This window comes from Ranitomeya variabilis, chromosome 5, assembly GCF_051348905.1.
Source record: "Ranitomeya variabilis isolate aRanVar5 chromosome 5, aRanVar5.hap1, whole genome shotgun sequence".
Classification (NCBI taxonomy): domain Eukaryota; kingdom Metazoa; phylum Chordata; class Amphibia; order Anura; family Dendrobatidae; genus Ranitomeya; species Ranitomeya variabilis.
The window spans coordinates 617,279,154-617,299,778 of NC_135236.1; the positions used below are offsets into that span (position 1 = coordinate 617,279,154).

The following is a 20,625-nucleotide window of genomic DNA, read 5'->3' on the forward strand; positions in this document are numbered from 1 at the left end:
TTTTGTATCCAAAATAATTACAATGGATACGTAAACTGAACATCTTGAGGCCTCATGGCCTCAATGTACACTTTTAACCAAAGTCTATCTTATAGATCTGTTGCTTGCCATTAAAATTTCAACATTGATCTGGATCTTAAACTTGTGGTATAGTAAATAAGAATAATTACTTATATTCCTGTTTTTTTTTCTTTTTTTAAGGGAATTCAAAATTTTGGGCCTAAAGATCCTTAGAGGAGATGCTGTATATGGATACTAACTGCTCTTTTTAGACTACTTATACAGTGATGTGTTCATATCTACATATTTTCCTTTCCAACATTGAAGAAGTGCAGCCAACCATCTCCGCACTAAACTAACTCCTGATATTTTGCTAATCTGCAATTTGATAATATCACACAGTTTTTGATTAGTTCTACTTCCAAGAAGCATTACAAATCATGTAGACATTTTGTTATACTCATCTCTTTCACACACCATGACTAATGGGGATTATCAGTGAGATTAGAATAATGAACTTGACCATGCTTCTCAAATATCAATGTCAATTTCCGGTTTGGGGGCTGTGAGCTCTTGACCCCACTATATATTGAGTGGAAGTCTGGTGATTATCACATCCAGGAATCATGAAGATTGCGGTTGCATTCCTACTAGTAGCTTTCAGCTGCTACTTCAGTAAGTTACACTTTATGTCTTGTTTTTTTTTTGTAGTTGTAACGTGTGCAGTTTAAAGGTAATTCTTGACTTTTAGGTGGGAGATTTTATTTCACGTCGTGTTATGATCTTTGGTAACATAGCACCTGTTAGATCTGTGTAATGTTCAGACCTTATTTTCCCCTTCCTTATGGGATTTGTTTTGGGAAATACCCTTTATGTGTAATCAAGGAGGCTAGTGGGCCTGACATGTCACGAAAAAGTGTTTTTTTTTATCCCATTTTTGGCTGCCATGTGTCAGAATGACTTTTTTTTTACAGTATTGAAGATCAGAGTTGGCTATGCTTTCAAATGCTGCATTATATATGTTTTACTCTACAGTAGGAGCCAATGGGCATCATATCAACTATTATATATTAAGGGTGAAGATATTGGGGGCATGAATAGAACATAACTAGCAATGGGTTACATAAAGTTGTATACCGAAGTTGTGTAACATCTCCAGATATTGCTATTATATATTGAATTGTGTCCCACTTTTTTTAAGCTCTTGCATCAGCTAGCTGCATGAGTAGATGTGCTACCAGTTGCCAGCAGACCCATATTGCTAATGTAGCATGCCTACAAAGGGCCTTGGTAAGTAAGGATGCTAAACTATTTATTAAGGTTTATATTATATTCCATATTACATTACGTGACTATATTAAAGGTACTGTATATGTGCACTGCGGTTAAAGGGGGGTATACTCTTATTTTTTTAAACTTTTGGCTTGATTACATTATGTTTGACAATTCACAGTACATACTGGGATACTCAAGCCAGACGTCATCAAGGGGAAGAGACTTCGGTCACTGCTGCGGCTGCTTTCTCCACCCTAAAATAAAGTGTCATTAGTGACATCCATTTCAGGGGCTGTGCTAGTTCCTGCTCTACTGCCCATGTGTCGGTTGTCAATTTCAACATAGCCAGCATAGCAGCTCCAGCCTCCTGATTACGTCTCATTTGATGTTCCCAGCATGCACTGCGGATTCTAAAATGGACAGAGCAGCGAGGAAGCAGAAGGGTCTTTCCAATAAAATATTGGAAAAGCAATTTGATTAGTTATGTATTATGGCATTGTGAGTCTAAGGCAGGTCTTCTTGTTCAGGACTTGGTGGGTCTATAAATATTTTTTTAATTTTCCTTATCAATGAAAGCTGGCTATTAGGGGACCCAGCATATGTACTTTTCAGAAGAAGCTTTCCAAGAACCATTGCAAATCACATAGGCCATATTAATAAAAAGGATTCCTTAATCTAAATGATGATATTTAAAGCACCACCAAAGATTTTTTTTTATCTCAGTCCTGGAGTAGTATCACTAATTTAAGAGGGGATACCTAAAAAAACGCGAGAATTACTTTTTTTTTAATTAAAGATAAGATCTTGGAAACATTAATCTCCTTCAAAATATGGTCCATTAGATTATATGCACTTGTCCCAATGATTTTTCCCACTGTTCGAAACATTTTTATATTTTTCTGAACTAATGCTTCTATGTGCCTCCAGCTATTTTTTTCTGAATCTTTTCTACGTATATTCCCTGTTGACTTATCGGTCACCATTTTCGGATATTCTCCGTGCCTCTCTGGTCGTCTTCTGCTAGTTGTGAATAACTGCATTGCTCCAGTGTTTGATGGACAGACCAAAAGTCACTTCTCAATGTAAGTCAATCCGAGCCAGAACGAGATGCTCATAGACTTACAACTGAGAGCTTGTGACCGTTAGCTGTGACTTCTGGTCAGTCAGGAGCTGCGGGAACCTGATGGCGGAATGGGACCGGAGCGATGAGGGGAAGAGCAGAAGACGGCGGCAGGTAATTTACTACAGGCAAGGAACAAACATTAGCGATACCACTCCGGCAGGGAAATAATAAAAAAGAATTTGGAGTGGTGCCTAAAAAAGGAAATAGTATTCGAAAAATGGAAGCAGCAATGTGAGCATATTCCAGGACTCCGACCAGATCATGTAAAACAGAAACGATGAAATCCTTTGTATGCCGATACCTCAGAGGAGCATTTCAGTTCCACCTGGAACCTTTTTCAAGGAACTTTTTAAAATAAAAGAACCATGTAAATAGATTAGCAATGGAGAAGTCATTCTCCTTTATGGAAACTTCTAGTACTTTAGAAATTAGCTCCAGATTTGAAGTGTTAATACTGATAATATATTTCCATAATTTTTTTTAAGAATAATTGTGCTATCTTTTCTAGCATGCATACGGACTGTAATGCCCCGGGGCAGACAGCGGGTCTTCTGACCCAAACTAACGGCCTCATAGATGCCTATAAGACTGTTCGCTTGTATCAGAAAACTCGCGATCGACCCAGACTTTGTGGTTTTAACACAGACTGTGAAACAGGGTAGTCCTGGATAGAACTACAGGTTCAACACGATATTAGAATATGCCAAATAGGAATTTCATCACTGCCGAGTCTGTAGATATTGATTCTAAATTGAAATAAAATATCTACAAAATGTTAACTATTCTGTAATAGCTAGAAAATAATTCTGATGAGAATGTGAAAATGATCTAATGATTCATATATAAAACCTATTTATTCTCAGGAAAAAAACAAAGTGGCAACTATTCGTGCCATAGCCAACGTCTTATGTGCTTATGACAGATGTAAGGTAAGGAAATCATGATGCAGGGAATACAGGCGGCATGCACCATGATATGCCTGATTGCTCTGGTTGGATTGTGAATCTAGGCATAAAAAAAGCAAAAGACAACACAGAAGTAGATTTGCTTACATTTTCCAGGTTTTTTTTGTATTAACCAGAAAACTTGCAAAGTACACAGATTTTAATTTTCCTTCGGATCCTTTCCCATATTGATCCAATGACTGCTGAAAAGTGTAGTACTACATTAGGGTGTAGGGTATAGAATTCCTGGTACCATGTATCTACAACAGTTTGATAGACGGGAAAATAATAAGAAGATAAGGATGATCTGGAAACAGCCTCTTAATATTTTGACTAATATATAATGGAGGACAGGATAATATTAAAGGGAATCTGTCACCAGGTTTTTGCCACCTAATCTAAGCGCAGAGACCCCAATTCCAACAATGTGTAAGTTACTGGATTGCTTGCTGCAATTTTGACAAAAATCACTGTTTACCAGCAGTAGATTACTACTAGAGGACAAGTCATATCATGTAATCCTCCATATTCATGAGTTTTGTTTAATTTCACCCCAGCCACTGATTGGCTGCTTACTGCCTATGCTCAGAGTTCACATAAAGCACCCAATCAGGGATGTCAGGGATGTGGGCGGGTTATATAGAGCTCAGCATTCAGAGAACTGCTAGATCTGTAACAGAAAAACAGTGATTTTATCAAAACTACAGCAAACACTTCAGTATGTTGTATCTTTCTGAAATCAGCGTCTCTGTTTCTATACAATGCTATGGTAGCAAAAACCTAGTAACAAATTCCCTTTAAGAGAAATAATTGTTGGATTTCTGTGTAATTTTTATATTTAGCAATCATTATATGCACGGCCCTCCTTTCTGTCCCCACTTTTCTGTGCAGCATGCTCTTTCCTTGCATGTCCACTTCTTTCACTTTATTAACATAATGGTGCTTACTTAGATTTTATTTTTTGTAGGCAATGAGAAATAAAATGGAACTTATAAAAGCACTAAGAATACTGCAGGTAAATCAATAAGACATTGCAATGTGATAATTAAGAAAAAAGCAGGTTTTAGTTGTGAAAGGAGAAAACCTGTTTATAGATATATGTACAGCTCTGGATTGAGCAAAAATGGGGGAGATTTATTAAATGGGTTAACCAGGCTTGTGAAATTGAGGTCATCAATGTCAGTGGATTGAGCCGGAACAACACAGCTCCGTAATATCCATTTCTCCATATTGAGATACATAAGAGATGTGCTGCAACTTGCCGCAACAGCCTCTGTGTAGCTGTGCTGACTCCATTCACCACTGTTTGTATCTGACCACTACCCGAGCTGAAAATGGTTGTCAGGTGTCTGACCCTCAAAGATCTGTTATTGTTGACCTAACTTGAGTGTCACAACTATGTTGTCAGGTGTCAGGGGCTTATTCCATGTCGCTAAAGCTAGGGGCACCCTAGTTTTCCCTTCTTCACTTACTTCTGATGGTGAATACGCCAAGGCCATGTACATTGCCTAAGCTCCTGAAAAAGCCCTTAGTCTGTACCGTTCCCCCAAACAGGGAAGAGGGGAGTAGTAGTGTACTGTAATACAGCAACCAGACTTACGAGGTAATACAAACAGGGGTAAGGAAAAATACCAAACACACAAATATGCACACACAAATGACAGAGGGATGCACTGGGGAGCGGAGGATGGGGTTAAACCAAAGTAGAAGAAAGGGAATTATCACACACTCAAAACTTAGCAACAGTCACAGATAAATCCACCAACTGCCTACTCTTATAACCACCACCAACAATCTCCAGTCATGCAGCAAAAGCTAACTCTGACAATGAGAGCTAGCCATGGCCCAGAATATATAGGAGATGGGAGTGGCTAACAGTGCACATAATATAGGCTTAGTTCCAAGAGCTTTCAGCTGGGCAGATTAACCTATGCACTGAAAAAATAAATTTACACTACTTAGTACGAAGGTGAGTGCTTCTAACCAGTGCAGAAGCAGGAAAAATCAGACGCTGCGGTCTTCTGGCTCCTCTCTGTCATGGTAAACCCGTGACACTAAGGACAATCCCTCTAATAGTGCGGTAAATACAGGCAACCTAAAAGTAGAAGAATCAGAAACTATACCAAGTTTGTGAAGCTGGATGTGTGATGAATTTCGTACATGTAGCCTGACATGCAATCGATGCATCAAAATGATGACGCATGCCATTAATATGGTGCATCTTAAGACTTCTTAGCCATTCCTACTTTTTCTAGACACTTGCTAAAACGGTCTAGCAAGATACAATAGGCAAGCAAGGCATGTAAGCCATTTTTTCAGTACAATTTGTGACAGAGCAAGTTCCCCCATTGCTTATTTCCTACTTACATTGATATGGGCTGCTATATGAATATAATAGAGTCTCTTTAAATGATGCATGGTCTAAGGCAAAGGAAGATAAATATTAAGAGAATATGTGGCCTCTCCTAGGAACTGTGTTGTGAATTTGGTTTCTGGGCTCCCCCGGTGGTTACTGGTGGTACTGAACTTGTGTGCTTCATCTCCTCTGTTCACCTGTTTCCATCAGGATGTGGGAGTTTCTATTTAGCCTTGCTCCTCAGTCATTTCTATGCCGGCCAACAATGTTACCAGAAGCCTTTCTGTTGCATGTTCCTGCTCCTAGACTACTATCAGCTAAGTTGGACTTGTAGTCCTAAGATTGTTTTGCATTTTTGTTCCAGTTCTCTGTTTTTGAATATTTCTGAGGCTGGAAGCTCTTGTGAGCTGAAATTGCCACTCTGGTGTCATGAGTTGATATTAGAGTCTTAAAGTAATTTCAGGATGGTGTTTTGAAAGGGTTTTCAGCTGACTGGGAAGTTCCCTTTTCTGTCTTCCTACTATCTAGTAAGCGGACCTCAATTTGCTAAACCTATCTTCATACTTCGTATGTCATTTTCCTCTAAAATCACCGACAATATATGTGGGGGCTACTGTCTGCCTTTTGGGGAAAATTTCTCTAGAGGTAAGCCAGGTCTGTATTTTCCTCTGCTAGGGTCAGTCAGTCCTCCGGCTGGCGCTGGGCGTCTAGGGATAAAACGTAGGCACGCTACCCGGCCACTGTTAGTTGTGCGGTAGGTTTAGCTCACAGTCAGCTCGAGTTCCCATCTTCCAAGAGCTAGTCCTTTTGTATGCTTTACTACGGTCTCTTGCCATTGAGAACCATGACAGTTTGGCCGGCCAAGAGTTAAAATAATTGGCAGAAGAAAGGAGAGAAAAGAAGTCTGCAGAGAATTTTTTTTTTTTTTTCTCTGAGTTTGTTCATTAGTTGATTCACTTGCATCTCTGCTTACTGCAGCCTTCGTCTCTCTCTCCTTCTAATCCTTGAATGGTTCTGATTTCACCTGATTAAAATGGATCCTCAGAGTTTAGCTATTGGTTTGGATAATCTCGCTATGAAGGTTCAAAGTTTACAGGATTTTGTAATTCATGCTCCTATATCTGAACCTAGAATTCCTTTACCTGAATTTTTCTCCGGGGATAGATCTCGCTTCCAGAATTTCAAACATAATTGTAAATTATTTTTGTCTCTGAGATCTCGCTCCGCTGGAGATCCTGCACAGCAGGTCAGGATTGTAATTTCCTTGCTCCGGGGCGACCCTCAGGATTGGGCATTTGCTTTGGCACCAGGGGATCCTGCGTTGCTCAATGTGGATGCGTTTTTCCTGGCTTTGGGGTTGCTTTATGAGGAACCTCATTTGGAGATTCAGGCTGAAAAAGCCTTGATGGCCCTGTCTCAAGGGCAAGATGAGGTTGAAATATACTGCCAAAAATTTCGTAAGTGGTCTGTGCTTACTCAGTGGAATGAGTGCGCCCTGGCGGCGAATTTCAGAGAGGGTCTCTCTGATGCCATTAAAGATGTTATGGTGGGGTTCCCTGTGCCTACAGGTCTGAATGAGTCCATGACAATGGCTATTCAGATTGATCGGCGTTTGCGGGAGCGCAAACCTGTGCACCATTTGGCGGTGTCTACTGAGAAGGCGCCAGAGATTATGCAATGTGATAGAATTCTGTCCAGAAGCGAACGACAGAATTTTAGGTGAAAAAATGGGTTATGCTTCTATTGTGGTGATTCAACTCATGTTATATCAGCATGCTCTAAACGTACTAAGAAGGTTGATAAGTCTGTTTCAATTGGCACTTTACAGTCTAAGTTTATTCTATCTGTGACCCTGATTTGCTCTTTATCGTCTATTACCGCGGACGCCTATGTCGACTCTGGCGCCGCTTTGAGTCTTATGGATTGGTCCTTTGCCAAACGCTGTGGGTTTAATTTAGAGCCTCTGGAAGTTCCTATACCTCTGAAGGGTATTGACTCCACGCCATTGGCTAGTAATAAACCACAATACTGGACACAAGTAACTATGCGTATTAATCCGGATCACCAGGAGATTATTCGCTTCCTTGTGTTGTATAATCTACATGATGTGTTGGTGCTTGGATTGCCATGGCTGCAATCTCATAACCCAGTCCTCGACTGGAAAGCAATGTCTGTGTTAAGCTGGGGATGTCAGGGGACTCATGGGGACGTACCTTTGGTTTCCATTTCGTCATCTATTCCCTCTGAGATTCCGGAATTTTTATCTGATTATCGTGACGTTTTTGAGGAGCCTAAACTTGGTTCACTACCTCCGCACAGAGATTGCGATTGTACTATAGATCTGATTCCGGGCAGTAAGTTTCCAAAGGGTCGTTTATTTAATCTATCTGTGCCTGAACATGCTGCTATGCGGGAATATATTAAGGAGTCCTTGGAAAAGGGACATATTCGTCCTTCGTCATCTCCCTTAGGAGCGGGTTTTTTCTTTGTATCTAAAAAAGATGGCTCTTTGAGGCCATGTATTGATTATCGGCTTTTGAATAAAATCACGGTTAAATATCAGTATCCTTTGCCACTGCTTACTGATTTGTTTGCTCGAATAAAGGGGGCCAAGTGGTTCTCTAAGATTGATCTTCGTGGGGCGTATAATTTAGTGCGAATTAAGCAGGGGGATGAGTGGAAAACCGCATTTAATACGCCTGAGGGCCATTTTGAGTATTTAGTAATGCCTTTTGGTCTTTCAAATGCCCCTTCAGTCTTTCAGTCTTTTATGCATGACATTTTCCGTGAATATTTGGATAAATTTATGATTGTGTATCTGGATGATATTTTGATTTTTTCGGATGACTGGGACTCTCATGTCCAACAGGTCAGGAGGGTTTTTCAGGTTTTGCGCTCTAATTCCTTGTGTGTAAAGGGTTCTAAGTGTGTTTTTGGGGTTCAAAAGATTTCGTTTTTGGGGTACATTTTTTCCCCCTCTTCCATTGAGATGGACCCTGTCAAGGTTCAGGCTATTTGTGATTGGACGCAACCCTCTTCTCTTAAGAGCCTTCAGAAGTTTTTGGGCTTTGCTAATTTTTATCGTCGATTTATAACTGGTTTTTCTGATGTTGCTAAGCCATTGACTGATTTGACTAAGAAGGGTGCTGATGTTGCTGATTGGTCCCCTGCTGCTGTGGAGGCCTTTCGGGAGCTTAAGCGCCGCTTTTCTTCCGCCCCTGTATTGCGTCAGCCTGATGTTACTCTTCCTTTTCAGGTTGAGGTCGACGCTTCAGAAATCGGAGCTGGGGCGGTTTTGTCGCAGAAAAGTTCCGACTGCTCCGTGATGAGACCTTGCGCGTTCTTTTCTCGTAAATTTTCGCCCGCTGAGCGAAATTATGATATTGGTAATCGGGAGCTCTTGGCTATGAAGTGGGCTTTTGAGGAGTGGCGTCATTGGCTTGAGGGGGCTAGACATCAGGTGGTGGTATTGACCGACCACAAGAATTTGATTTATCTTGAGTCTGCCAGGCGCCTGAATCCTAGACAGGCGTGCTGGTCGTTATTTTTCTCTCGGATTAATTTTGTGGTTTCTTACCTACCGGGTTCTAAAAATGTGAAGGCGGATGCCCTTTCTAGGAGTTTTGAGCCTGATTCCCCTGGTAATTCTGAACCTACAGGTATCCCTAAAGATGGAGTGATATTATCTGCTGTTTCCCCAGACTTGCGACGGGTCTTGCAGGAGTTTCAGGCGGATAAACCTGATCGTTGCCCGCCTGGTAGACTGTTTGTTCCGGATGATTGGACCAGTAGAGTCATCTCAGAGGTCCATTCTTCTGCGTTAGCTGGTCATCCTGGAATCTTTGGTACCAGGGATTTGGTGGCTAGGTCCTTCTGGTGGCCTTCCCTGTCGCGAGATGTGCGAGGTTTTGTGCAGTCTTGTGATGTTTGTGCTCGGGCCAAGCCTTGTTGTTCTCGGGCTAGTGGATTGTTGTTGTCTTTGCCTATTCCGAAGAGGCCTTGGACTCACATCTCCATGGATTTTATTTCTGATCTCCCTGTTTCTCAGAAGATGTCTGTCATCTGGGTGGTGTGTGACCGTTTCTCTAAGATGGTCCATTTGGTCCCCTTGCCTAAATTGCCTTCCTCATCCGAGCTGGTTCCTCTGTTTTTTCAAAATGTGGTTCGCTTGCATGGTATTCCGGAGAATATCGTTTCTGACAGGGGAACCCAATTCGTGTCTAGATTTTGGCGAGCGTTCTGTGCTAGGATGGGCATTGATTTGTCTTTTTCGTCTGCTTTCCATCCTCAGACTAATGGCCAGACCGAGCGAACTAATCAGACCTTGGAGACTTATTTGAGGTGTTTTGTGTCTGCGGATCAGGATGATTGGGTTGCCTTTTTGCCCTTGGCGGAGTTTGCCCTCAATAACCGGGCTAGTTCTGCCACCTTGGTTTCTCCTTTCTTCTGTAATTCGGGGTTTCATCCTCGTTTCTCTTCCGGTCAGGTGGAGTCTTCGGATTGTCCTGGAGTGGATGCTGTGGTGGAGAGGTTGCATCAGATTTGGGGGCATGTGGTGGACAATTTGAAGTTGTCCCAGGAGAAGACTCAGCAGTTTGCCAACCGCCGTCGTCGTGCTGGTCCTCGTCTTTGTGTTGGGGACTTGGTGTGGTTGTCTTCTCGTTTTGTCCCTATGAAGGTTTCTTCTCCTAAGTTTAAGCCTCGGTTCATCGGCCCGTACAAGATATTGGAGATTCTTAACCCTGTGTCCTTTCGTTTGGACCTCCCTGCATCTTTTTCTATTCATAATGTCTTCCATCGGTCATTGTTGCGCAGGTATGAGGTACCGGTTGTGCCTTCCGTTGAGCCTCCTGCTCCGGTGTTGGTTGAGGGTGAGTTGGAGTACGTTGTCGAGAAGATCTTGGACTCCCGTGTTTCCAGACGGAGACTTCAGTATTTGGTCAAGTGGAAGGGCTACGGTCAGGAGGATAATTCTTGGGTGACAGCCTCTGATGTTCATGCCTCCGATTTGGTCCGTGCCTTTCATAGGGCTCATCCTGATCGCCCTGGTGGTTCTGGTGAGGGTTCGGTGCCCCCTCCTTGAGGGGGGGTACTGTTGTGAATTTGGTTTCTGGGCTCCCCCGGTGGTTACTGGTGGTACTGAACTTGTGTGCTTCATCTCCTCTGTTCACCTGTTTCCATCAGGATGTGGGAGTTTCTATTTAGCCTTGCTCCTCAGTCATTTCTATGCCGGCCAACAATGTTACCAGAAGCCTTTCTGTTGCATGTTCCTGCTCCTAGACTACTATCAGCTAAGTTGGACTTGTAGTCGTAAGATTGTTTTGCATTTTTGTTCCAGTTCTCTGTTTTTGAATATTTCTGAGGCTGGAAGCTCTTGTGAGCTGAAATTGCCACTCTGGTGTCATGAGTTGATATTAGAGTCTTAAAGTAATTTCAGGATGGTGTTTTGAAAGGGTTTTCAACTGACTGGGAAGTTCCCTTTTCTGTCTTCCTACTATCTAGTAAGCGGACCTCAATTTGCTAAACCTATCTTCATACTTCGTATGTCATTTTCCTCTAAAATCACCGACAATATATGTGGGGGCTACTGTCTGCCTTTTGGGGAAAATTTCTCTAGAGGTAAGCCAGGTCTGTATTTTCCTCTGCTAGGGTCAGTCAGTCCTCCGGCTGGCGCTGGGCGTCTAGGGATAAAACGTAGGCACGCTACCCGGCCACTGTTAGTTGTGCGGTAGGTTTAGCTCACAGTCAGCTCGAGTTCCCATCTTCCAAGAGCTAGTCCTTTTGTATGCTTTACTACGGTCTCTTGCCATTGAGAACCATGACAGAACTGCAGATCAGCTCCTGATCACCTAAACAGGAGATGATGTGCAGTTGTGCATTGTGTGCATCTGGCCACCACCGGAGTAGCTAATTAGTGGGGGTTCAAGATGACGGACCCCACCAATCTGATATCCAATACTGCGGATAAGTTATAAATGTTAGTCCACTACAATCCGTTTGATTGCTATTTCTTACATGGCATTCCATTAAACATATACCACACAGTATACATTTTTTTTAACATGGGAGCTTCTGGGCAGTAGTAAAAATAATAATTTTAGTTAAAAAAAACAACAAAATAAATACTATTGTTAGGCAGGGCTTTCCATCTCCACTGGTTCTCCTTTTTCTGTAGGCAATGTACTTGTTATTTGAATACATGCTTTCTTTGTCTTGCAGGGACTTACTCGTTGTGACATTCTCGGATATTTTACAATGGTGAATACTTCTGTCACTTTTTAAATATTTCATTTCTACGTGAGCCCTTTTCAGGAGTACGGCAGAAAGTAACTGAACAGATCACCATTCAAAGGAGAATTTCCACATTTCTGCACATACAGATGATCTCAGTTTGCTCACTATGATAAATTTTACATTTTTTTTTCCAAATAACATTCATGCATTCCAATCACATTTCCAATCAAACCTTTTACTTTCAGTTGATAATTTCCTAAGCCCCTTCATACTTACAGGAAGCTGAGATCTAGGGCGCTGCTTGACACCTCCGTCCACTGTTTGAGTGTCTAACATATTCTCAAGCAAGGAAAAATTGTGGTATTATTAGTTAATTTATTTCGTGACCGGCAAAATAGTAACTATAGAGGCATGGCCAGATTATAACTGGAACAAAAGTGCCCTTGAGCATCCGTTTTCCAGACATTTTTCTGCTGCAAGGGAAAAATCCAATGGGTCCTGCATAGTGATGAGCGAGTGTACTCGTTGCTCGGGTGGTCTCCGAGTATTTGTAACTGCTCGGAGATTTAGTTTTCTTAGCCTCAGCTGAATGATTTACAGCTAGTAGCCAGCCTGTGTACATGTGGGGGTTGCCTGGTTGCTAGGGAAACCCACATGTAATCAAGCTGGCTAGTAGCTGTAAATCATTCAACTGCGGCGATGAAAACTAAATCTCCGAACACTAAAAAATACTCGGAGGTCACCCGAGCGTGCTAGGGAAAACCCGAGCGGTGGACCAGGGTCACATACTAAATTCTCGGTAGAAACCGAATTGTGCAGAAATCTTATTATATAAATGATTTTCTTGTGCAATGTAAAAGAAAAAATTAATTTCTCTCACTAATTTTTTTTTTCTACCCTGTATCATATTTAGGAGGAACTAAATGCTGATGTGGACAATATTATGGAGGATGCGCTCAGGACTCTGGTCAATGTGCTGGTAATTTCATTTTAAGAGTCATTCCTAAAGTTTCAGAGCACGATCTATTATGTCAAAAATCTCTTCTAAGTATGAATTATTTAACCTTGATGAAAACAACTGATGATAAAAATAATGACTTCCAATATCCGAAATGGGTTAAACGTAATGGGTTTCATATGTAAATGAAACATATATACTCATTGTATTCAAAATGAATGAAATATGTTGTTAACACACCCTGTAGATAGAGGGGTAATGTGCAGGTAAATAGCATTTAAATCCTGTCCAGTGGATCAGAATCTACAGAGAGAAATTTGGTTCAGTCATCAAGGAGGTGCAGGGAGCGGTTAGTCGCCACTTACTATATAACAAGCGCCGAAATCATCATGTCCCAGCACTTTGACAGCATGTGTGTAGCGATTGTAAGCAGAGCAGGCCGTCACTTAATGTGCCGGGGAGTAATTACACTGTACAGTAAGTGACGATTGTAAAAGCTCCCTGCATCACCCTGACTGGATGTGAACAGCTGCATGGAGAATATCACTTTGTTTTCTCCCTGCAGCTGCTCGCTGACTACACAGAATTTAAATGTAACTTGTCTGCATATTTCACCTATAGCTACAGGTATATAGTGTTTCTAGAAGTGACAGGTTCCTTTTAACTTAGTAAAGTAAGTTTGGGTCGGACTACACCTGCCATCTTCTGTCAGAGAAAAGGTGGGTGTCCCCCACACACATTAAATGCTTTAAACATGAGGACGAATGACCTCGGGGAGATCAAAACATACAACACCGCGGAGACACCATCACGTGTTTCTCAACACTAGGCACTGCTCCTAATAGCCAGTTTCCTACTCCATACTGATGAGGGGCAAATACCCCAAAACAGCTGTCTGTGGATGGATACCATGTGTTGGCATAGGTAGTTTTCCTTTATTGGATGCTGCCCTTCCCGTGGTTGTTCCTTCCCGGTGAAAGACCTGGCTATTCATTGCTTGCGTTGAGAAACACGTGATGGTGTCTCCGCGGTTTTTCTACATGCACATCAAATGCTTGGCTGATCCCAATGAAATCTTCTGGTTCGTAACATGTTAATGCGTATTGCTGACTTGAAAGCAATGAGCGCTTGAAGGCGATAGAAAACTGAAATATAAAGGTTTATATAAAGCAGATTAAAAATGTGTAACTTTTGACTTAACTCCTTTGCGACATATGACGTACGTGTTCTGTGCATCATACATTGTGTCCCTAGGGGCCTTAGATGCGAGACATATACGTCAATCAGCCATCATGTTACTTTGATAGACATGGTGGAGTTCTGCCCTCGGCTGTTAAGTTGTTAAATCGAATTGTCAATTTCTGAAAGCGGCATTCAACACGTGGCAGCAGAGGCGCGTGGTTCTACGCTCCCATCTCCTGTGCCTGTCATTAAGATCCTCATATGAAAGCTAGCCCGTGGCTAATATTTATAGGAGACCGTGATTAGTGGTGCTAATGGACGATAGAAAAAAATATATCAGCTCACCAATAGAAGATACGGATTCCAGAGCGGACAGGTCAGCAGTGCAGCAGGAAGATGAAGCAAAAAGCAAAAATTCATTTTTTATGAGATTTCTGAAGCTGGATTTCTCAACTGTTGATTAGCAGTGCTAATGCGCTGCTATGTATAGGGCAAGTAATCTGATTTTCGCATCTTCAAGTCCCCTAAGGGGGCTAACATACAGTTAAGCTGTTAAGCCCTTTGGATGTTGTGGTCAATTCTCATCGCATTATTATATCAGGTTTGATGAAAAAAGGTTCTCCCTGTGTCACTACATCTGACCTACCAATTGTGAGGTGTACAAGGATTGTTATGACAGACCCCGGAACCCCAAAATAGGTATTACTACACCTATTGTTACAGAAATATTGCACTTTAAGGCCCTTAGTTGGACTAAAATAAAAAGTAATACAACGCTTATAAATAAAATAAAGAAATAAACACAAATGATTTATCCATTAAAAATGTATAAAGCTCAAAAATTACTTTTTAAACTTGCATAGTGATTGCTGTAAAAGTAAAAAGCCAAACTTACCTTCTTTTATGGTTGCTCCTCAAAAAATAGTATAAAAATTGATCAAAAAGTACCCCAAAAAAGAGCTCTGCCATAGAATACATGAAAAAGTTGTAGATTTTAAGTATTTGTATCTAAAAAACCTGTTTTTAATGTTGAAAAGTAGTAAAACAGAAGACATTTCTATACATTTGGTATTGCCTTACTGACCTGGGAGTGTCACTTACACCATTGGGTGAACATTTGGGGAATTGCTGTCCATTTTTCCAGCACAATGTAGCCATTAAAAAATACAACTCATCCTCACATGCTTACATTAACAGAAACTTAAAAAAAAAATGTTTTTTTTCAATGGGTTGTCCAGTGAAAACAAGTTGTCATCTATCCATAGGATATTAATCAGTGGACGTCCGTCTGCTGGGACTTGCACCGTTCGGCAGAACAGGGAACTTTTGTGTCAGTGTGTTCACCCAACTGCATCTCCATTTATTTCCTATTGGGCTCCCGAGTGACGCACTTGTATTTTTTTACAACAGGTTCATAAGGAATGAATGAAATAGAGGTCAGTCATTGGTCTCCATGATTGCCGATCAGTGTGGGTCCCAACGGTTGGACCCCCATCGATCAATAAGTAATCACCTGTCCTGTGAATAGGTGATATCTTGTTTTTAACAGACAAGCCCTTTATCTATAAAACTTGTGTAAGGCTAAAACATGTAATCTTAAAAAAGTTGTGGGACCAGAATATGTAAATGCTTGTGTATCTGTGTTATATATGTACGGTATATAGATATTTCATACATTTTACTTACATTCTAGATTCCGCTCAATGTTGGATATCTCAGTACACCACTCTGCGGACCACTGGTGAGATGCCTTACATTCATTCATATATAGATAAGATACAACAATGTTTACATTCACATCCTTTATACTCAGCCCTTTATCATTGAGCACATGTAATATAGTGTTATAATACAAGCAGTTTGCTAACATGTTAACACATATGATAAAGCTGTTATTACATCTCGGCAACTTTCTATTCATTATTGTTCTACTCCATTGTTACAGGGACCTCTTGTAACAAAAATAACTCAAATACTGGTAAGTAAGCCAAGCCTACAAAACAATACAAGGAAGTAATACGAGGCGTTAGCAAGCCGCCTGACTCCACAAGCCCAGTGGTGTTCGCACTTCTGTGACCACGATTGTTTCGCCCTGGGCCCTCATATGCATCCCCCCCACTCTGTCACAGGGCCCACACTGCACTAACTGCTTTGCACTCTCTCTAGTGTATGGAAAATGAATACAAATACAAGTGTCATAGTCAGGAGGATTATGGTCCCCAACTCAGGACACCACTCTGGAAGTGCAAAACCACACATCATCATTTGAAGTGAACCCGCCACATTGAAAATTCAGTCTTTTCAGTGAAAAGATTTAGTATAACTTGTATTTTCCCTCAACATTATATATAGATCTGCTCAGCTCCAGTGCTATAGCATGTATCTGTATATTGGGCTGCATTGTGACAGGTTCCTTTAAATAGCTGTCATATAACACAACATTTCCCATCACCGCATGATTATCTTCTGACAGTCAGGAGTTTCAGAAATTAGACCTATGATGATAATCGGCTCTTCTTGCTGACTTTACTTTTATATAAGTGGCCTTCATCATGAGACAACACCATTATTATCGATAAAGAAACTTGCTTTTCTGTTATTACTCTTAACCTCCATCTGTATTAGATATTGAATTCCGTTCTACGCCTGGGTGGCGAGCATTTTTATTGGTACATTTTTAATTTTACACCATTTTTTTAAAGACATTGCGCCTGCGAATTCACATATACAGTGTCTTCAATAAAATGGTGCTATAGTTCAGTATGCGCACGTGCTGACTCCGGCACCGCACTGCTCAGTTGTCACCCATCCCGGCTTTGGAGACAGGACACATGCACCGTTCGTTATATATATATCACCTTTTTGTTATATAGCTAATGCTAATTCAAACATTTTCTACTGTCATGCCATTTATTAATTGTTGTACATTTATTTTCATTTAGTACACACGTGGAATCCCCAACCTTGATGGAATATGGAATGTTGCTGGGATAAATGGTGGAAAACGTCTTGGGACTGTTACAAATGTGTCTCCAGGACTTGTAAATCTGGTGTTAAAATTACTTCTTGGAGATCAGAAAGGATTGCTGGGTGGAGTAACAGGAACAGTTGGAGGATTGACTTCAGCAGTGACAGATTTGACTGGTAGCACAACACGATTGATTAGTGACTTACTTGGAAGATTGACAGGATCGATTGGCGGCATAACAGGAGAGCTTACTAACACACTAGGAGGATTGACAGATTCGAATGGTGGCATAACAGGAGAGCTTACTAACACACTTGGAGAATTGACAGGATCGATGGGCGGCATAACAGGAGGGCTTACTAACACACTTGGAGGAGTGACAAGATCGATTGGCGACATACCAGGAGGGCTTACTAACACACTTGGAGGAGTGACAGGATTGATTGGCGGCATAATAGGAAGGCTTACTAACACACTTGGAGGAGTGACAGGATCAATTGGTGACATACCAGGAAGGCTTACTAACTCGCTTGGAAAATTGACAGGATCGATTGATGACATAACACTAGGGCTTACTAGCTCACTTGGAGGAGTGCCAGGATCGATTGGTGACATAACAGAAGGGCTTACTAGCTCACGTGGAGGATTGACAGGATCGATTGGTGACATAACAGGATGGCATGGTAGTTCACATGGAGAATTAACTTCATCAGTTGGGAGCTTGACAGGATTGAATGGTGACGCAAAATACTTGACTGGAACCCCAGCGGGTGTATTAACTCCAGAAGGTGGGAATCAAAATGGAAGAATTTATGCTAACGGTGAAGTAAATGGCGATTCTTATGGTGGTAGACTGACAGGAGGGATGTCTGGCAGATTTTCCGCAAGACCTGGTCTAACAAGCAGTGTGTCAACAGGTGATGTGTATGGAGACTTTGCCGGTGGGATTGGTAGTTATCCCGCACGGAATTCATACTCATTGTATGGATTCTAAACCTGGTAAGACACATCTTTGCATACTTTTGTAATATTTTGTTTTTCTTTTTTCAGATAAATGTTTGTCTAAAATGTTTTTCATGTTTGTATAAAAGAGGTGTAGACAGATGTATTGGATTATAGATTTCTTAAAGCATTTCACAAGTACAATGCAATTTAAAGAACATGGTAAATGGTGGCAAGAATGTTCTATTCATCTATTATTGAAAAAGAAAAAAAAAACAGAACAAAAGTTGAAACACTGTAATAATTGCGATTGAATCTCTCAAAAGGATGTCCTAGATATTATTTTTCCTTGCAAATTAGAAACGCACAACAGTATGATTAGTGGCCATTAAGTCAGTTCCCGTAAAATAACAAAACAAATCAATGTACTCATTTGATTTGATCAAAATTCCCACAAAGTGATTTCATAGCACAGTCAGGAATGTGGCCTACTAACTAGTTAAAATAAAACTCATTCAGAGTCTATGAGTTGTGTAAATTTCTTCCGTATCTTTCACAGACAGAACCCGCACACCATATAATCTATGGGGCTGCTCACAGATCTAGGTTTTTTTGTGGACCGAGTCACGGCTCATGATTCCCCATACAAGTCTATGGACCCGTGTAAATCACAGACAGGGCACGGATGTCATCCGTCATTACATTGTAATGGGTAGGAGAAGCTTTGCAGTTCTTTTTTCTTCATCAGTGAAAAATTACTGATAAAACACTGATTGTAAAAACTGACACATGGACCGAACACTGATGAAATGCAGATACAAAACACTGAAGAACTACGGTATGTTCTGTGTTTTCTTGTGCAATAAAACTCTTGCACCCCTGAATGAGGCCGAAAAAATAAGTGGCAGTTCATATATCAGAACTTTTCATGGACGGGGAGGATAAAGTTTAGGATCACAGTTCACCAATATTTTGTTGGTGACGGCAGTGTGATTCTGTGTCTGGACAGTGTCTGCTGGCAGGACCAATTCTGGTTTTCCTGGTGCCTAAAGTAAAAATTGAAATGGCACGCTTCCCTAGACTGCAATACAAACACACAGTGAATGAAAGCATTTCCTCCATTATTTTTTGGTGCTGGTTTGCGGCATTCATGCTATGCTAAAAGTGGTCTGGAAAAATAATTGTCCAGGTCAGTATGGTCACGGCAATTATTAATATTTTCACAATTGAAAAAAATTAGTTTGTGCCATAATTTTCTGAGACTTGTCTTTTTTGCTATTTTTTCCATTAATGGAGATATAGGGCTGTTTTTTCTGTGCTGAGCTAACATGTTTATTTGGAGTAAATATGATAATTTGGTCGCTTTTTATTCCATTTTTTTAGAGAGGTGACGTAACCGAAAAACTGTCATTCTGAGATTTCGATCTATGCCACAGACTAATGAGCTCTGCACAATAAAGTTGAACATTAGCCAGTGACTTAGTCTTTTCATCTGTAGCGCTCTGCAGAGGCAGCAGTAACACCCGCAAAGCAGACAAAGCAAAGCTCAGTGTGCGGAGCGCAGCAGCTGAGGATGATTTGACTGCTGCGCTCTACCACTGTAGCAACGAGCACTTCCAATGCAAAATAAGCCCCTGCCAGTTATGAGTTGGGAAAAATAGCCACTGACTAAATAAGGCTTCAGCCCACTATTTCCTACAGTGTATCAACACCTTTAGTTTTTGATATTAGTTTCCTTTGGTCAAATTTAAACAGTGACAAAAAAAAATGATTTCCAGGTAAGTATCATCATCAGGCGTTTCTGAAATTTTGTTGCCATTGGACAGAAAGAAGGGCAATGCCAAGGGGTACATTTTTTTCCTTTCATCGACTAAAAGAATGCTTGATTGGAGGACCGAACGTCGGTGTAAAAGTAATATTCATTTGGTAGTAATATTTACTCTAAAAGAACTTTATTTCTGCTCACCATCAAAACATTCAAAAGACTATTTTTGTGAACTTTATTTCACCATATGGTAAAATACTAATATTTCTACTGCTTCTATTATTACTTCTATTACTAATAGCAATAATAAACTGATAAATTCACTAATTTTGTATTTGTTTTCTTTTTAGAGATGAAGAAATGGTTATCCGCTTCAGTAGAGAAACACGATAAGATAGCAGAATGTTACCGGATTACGTGATTTATAATCAATCTAAATTTCTAACACTATAATTGCATGAGACTTTTTTGATTATGTAAAAATGACAACAAATAAATGATAAATTAAATGCTTTAAAAAACTCAATGTACATTTTTTACATTTTGTTTTAGGCTCGTGCTATACAAGTTAGAAGTGAACAAAACCATTAAAAGTAGCCTCTTTTAAACAAAATTAGCTGCTCAACTTCGTAGAGATGTAGCACAACACAAAATTATTATTAAGGGTAGGTTCACAACGTCCTTAAACCTTACATTTGATAAATACTTTGTAAACCACTCCATAACAACTCCTCGTAAATTAGCTTAAAGGGAACCTGTCACCACGTTTTTGGAAGATGGGATAAAAATAGCGTTAAATAGGGGCAGAGGTGGGCGTTACATTAGTGTGTGTGTTATGCGTTTATTACCCACCTAAGTTGCCGAAATAACTTTGCAAA

At 40.7% G+C, this 20,625-nt stretch overlaps 1 protein-coding gene across 2 annotated transcripts; it reads left to right on the forward strand.

Moving 5' to 3' along the window:
• Positions 1 to 351: 351 nt before the first annotated feature.
• Positions 352 to 20,261, forward strand: LOC143773887 (uncharacterized). 2 transcript variants are annotated; one of them, XM_077261192.1, is made up of 11 exons: positions 352 to 675; positions 1,202 to 1,290; positions 3,262 to 3,327; positions 4,310 to 4,357; positions 11,918 to 11,956; positions 12,846 to 12,911; positions 15,766 to 15,813; positions 16,018 to 16,050; positions 17,015 to 17,216; positions 17,958 to 18,039; positions 20,098 to 20,261. In XM_077261192.1, the coding sequence occupies exons 1-10, from the start codon at positions 627 to 629 to the stop codon at positions 18,032 to 18,034; spliced, it is 717 nt and encodes a 238-aa protein (XP_077117307.1). In that variant the 5' UTR covers positions 352 to 626; the 3' UTR covers positions 18,035 to 18,039; positions 20,098 to 20,261. The 2 variants fall into 2 exon arrangements, with proteins under 2 accessions (XP_077117307.1, XP_077117306.1); XM_077261191.1 differs by having other exon boundaries at positions 17,015 to 18,039.
• The last annotated feature ends 364 nt before the right edge of the window (positions 20,262 to 20,625 follow it).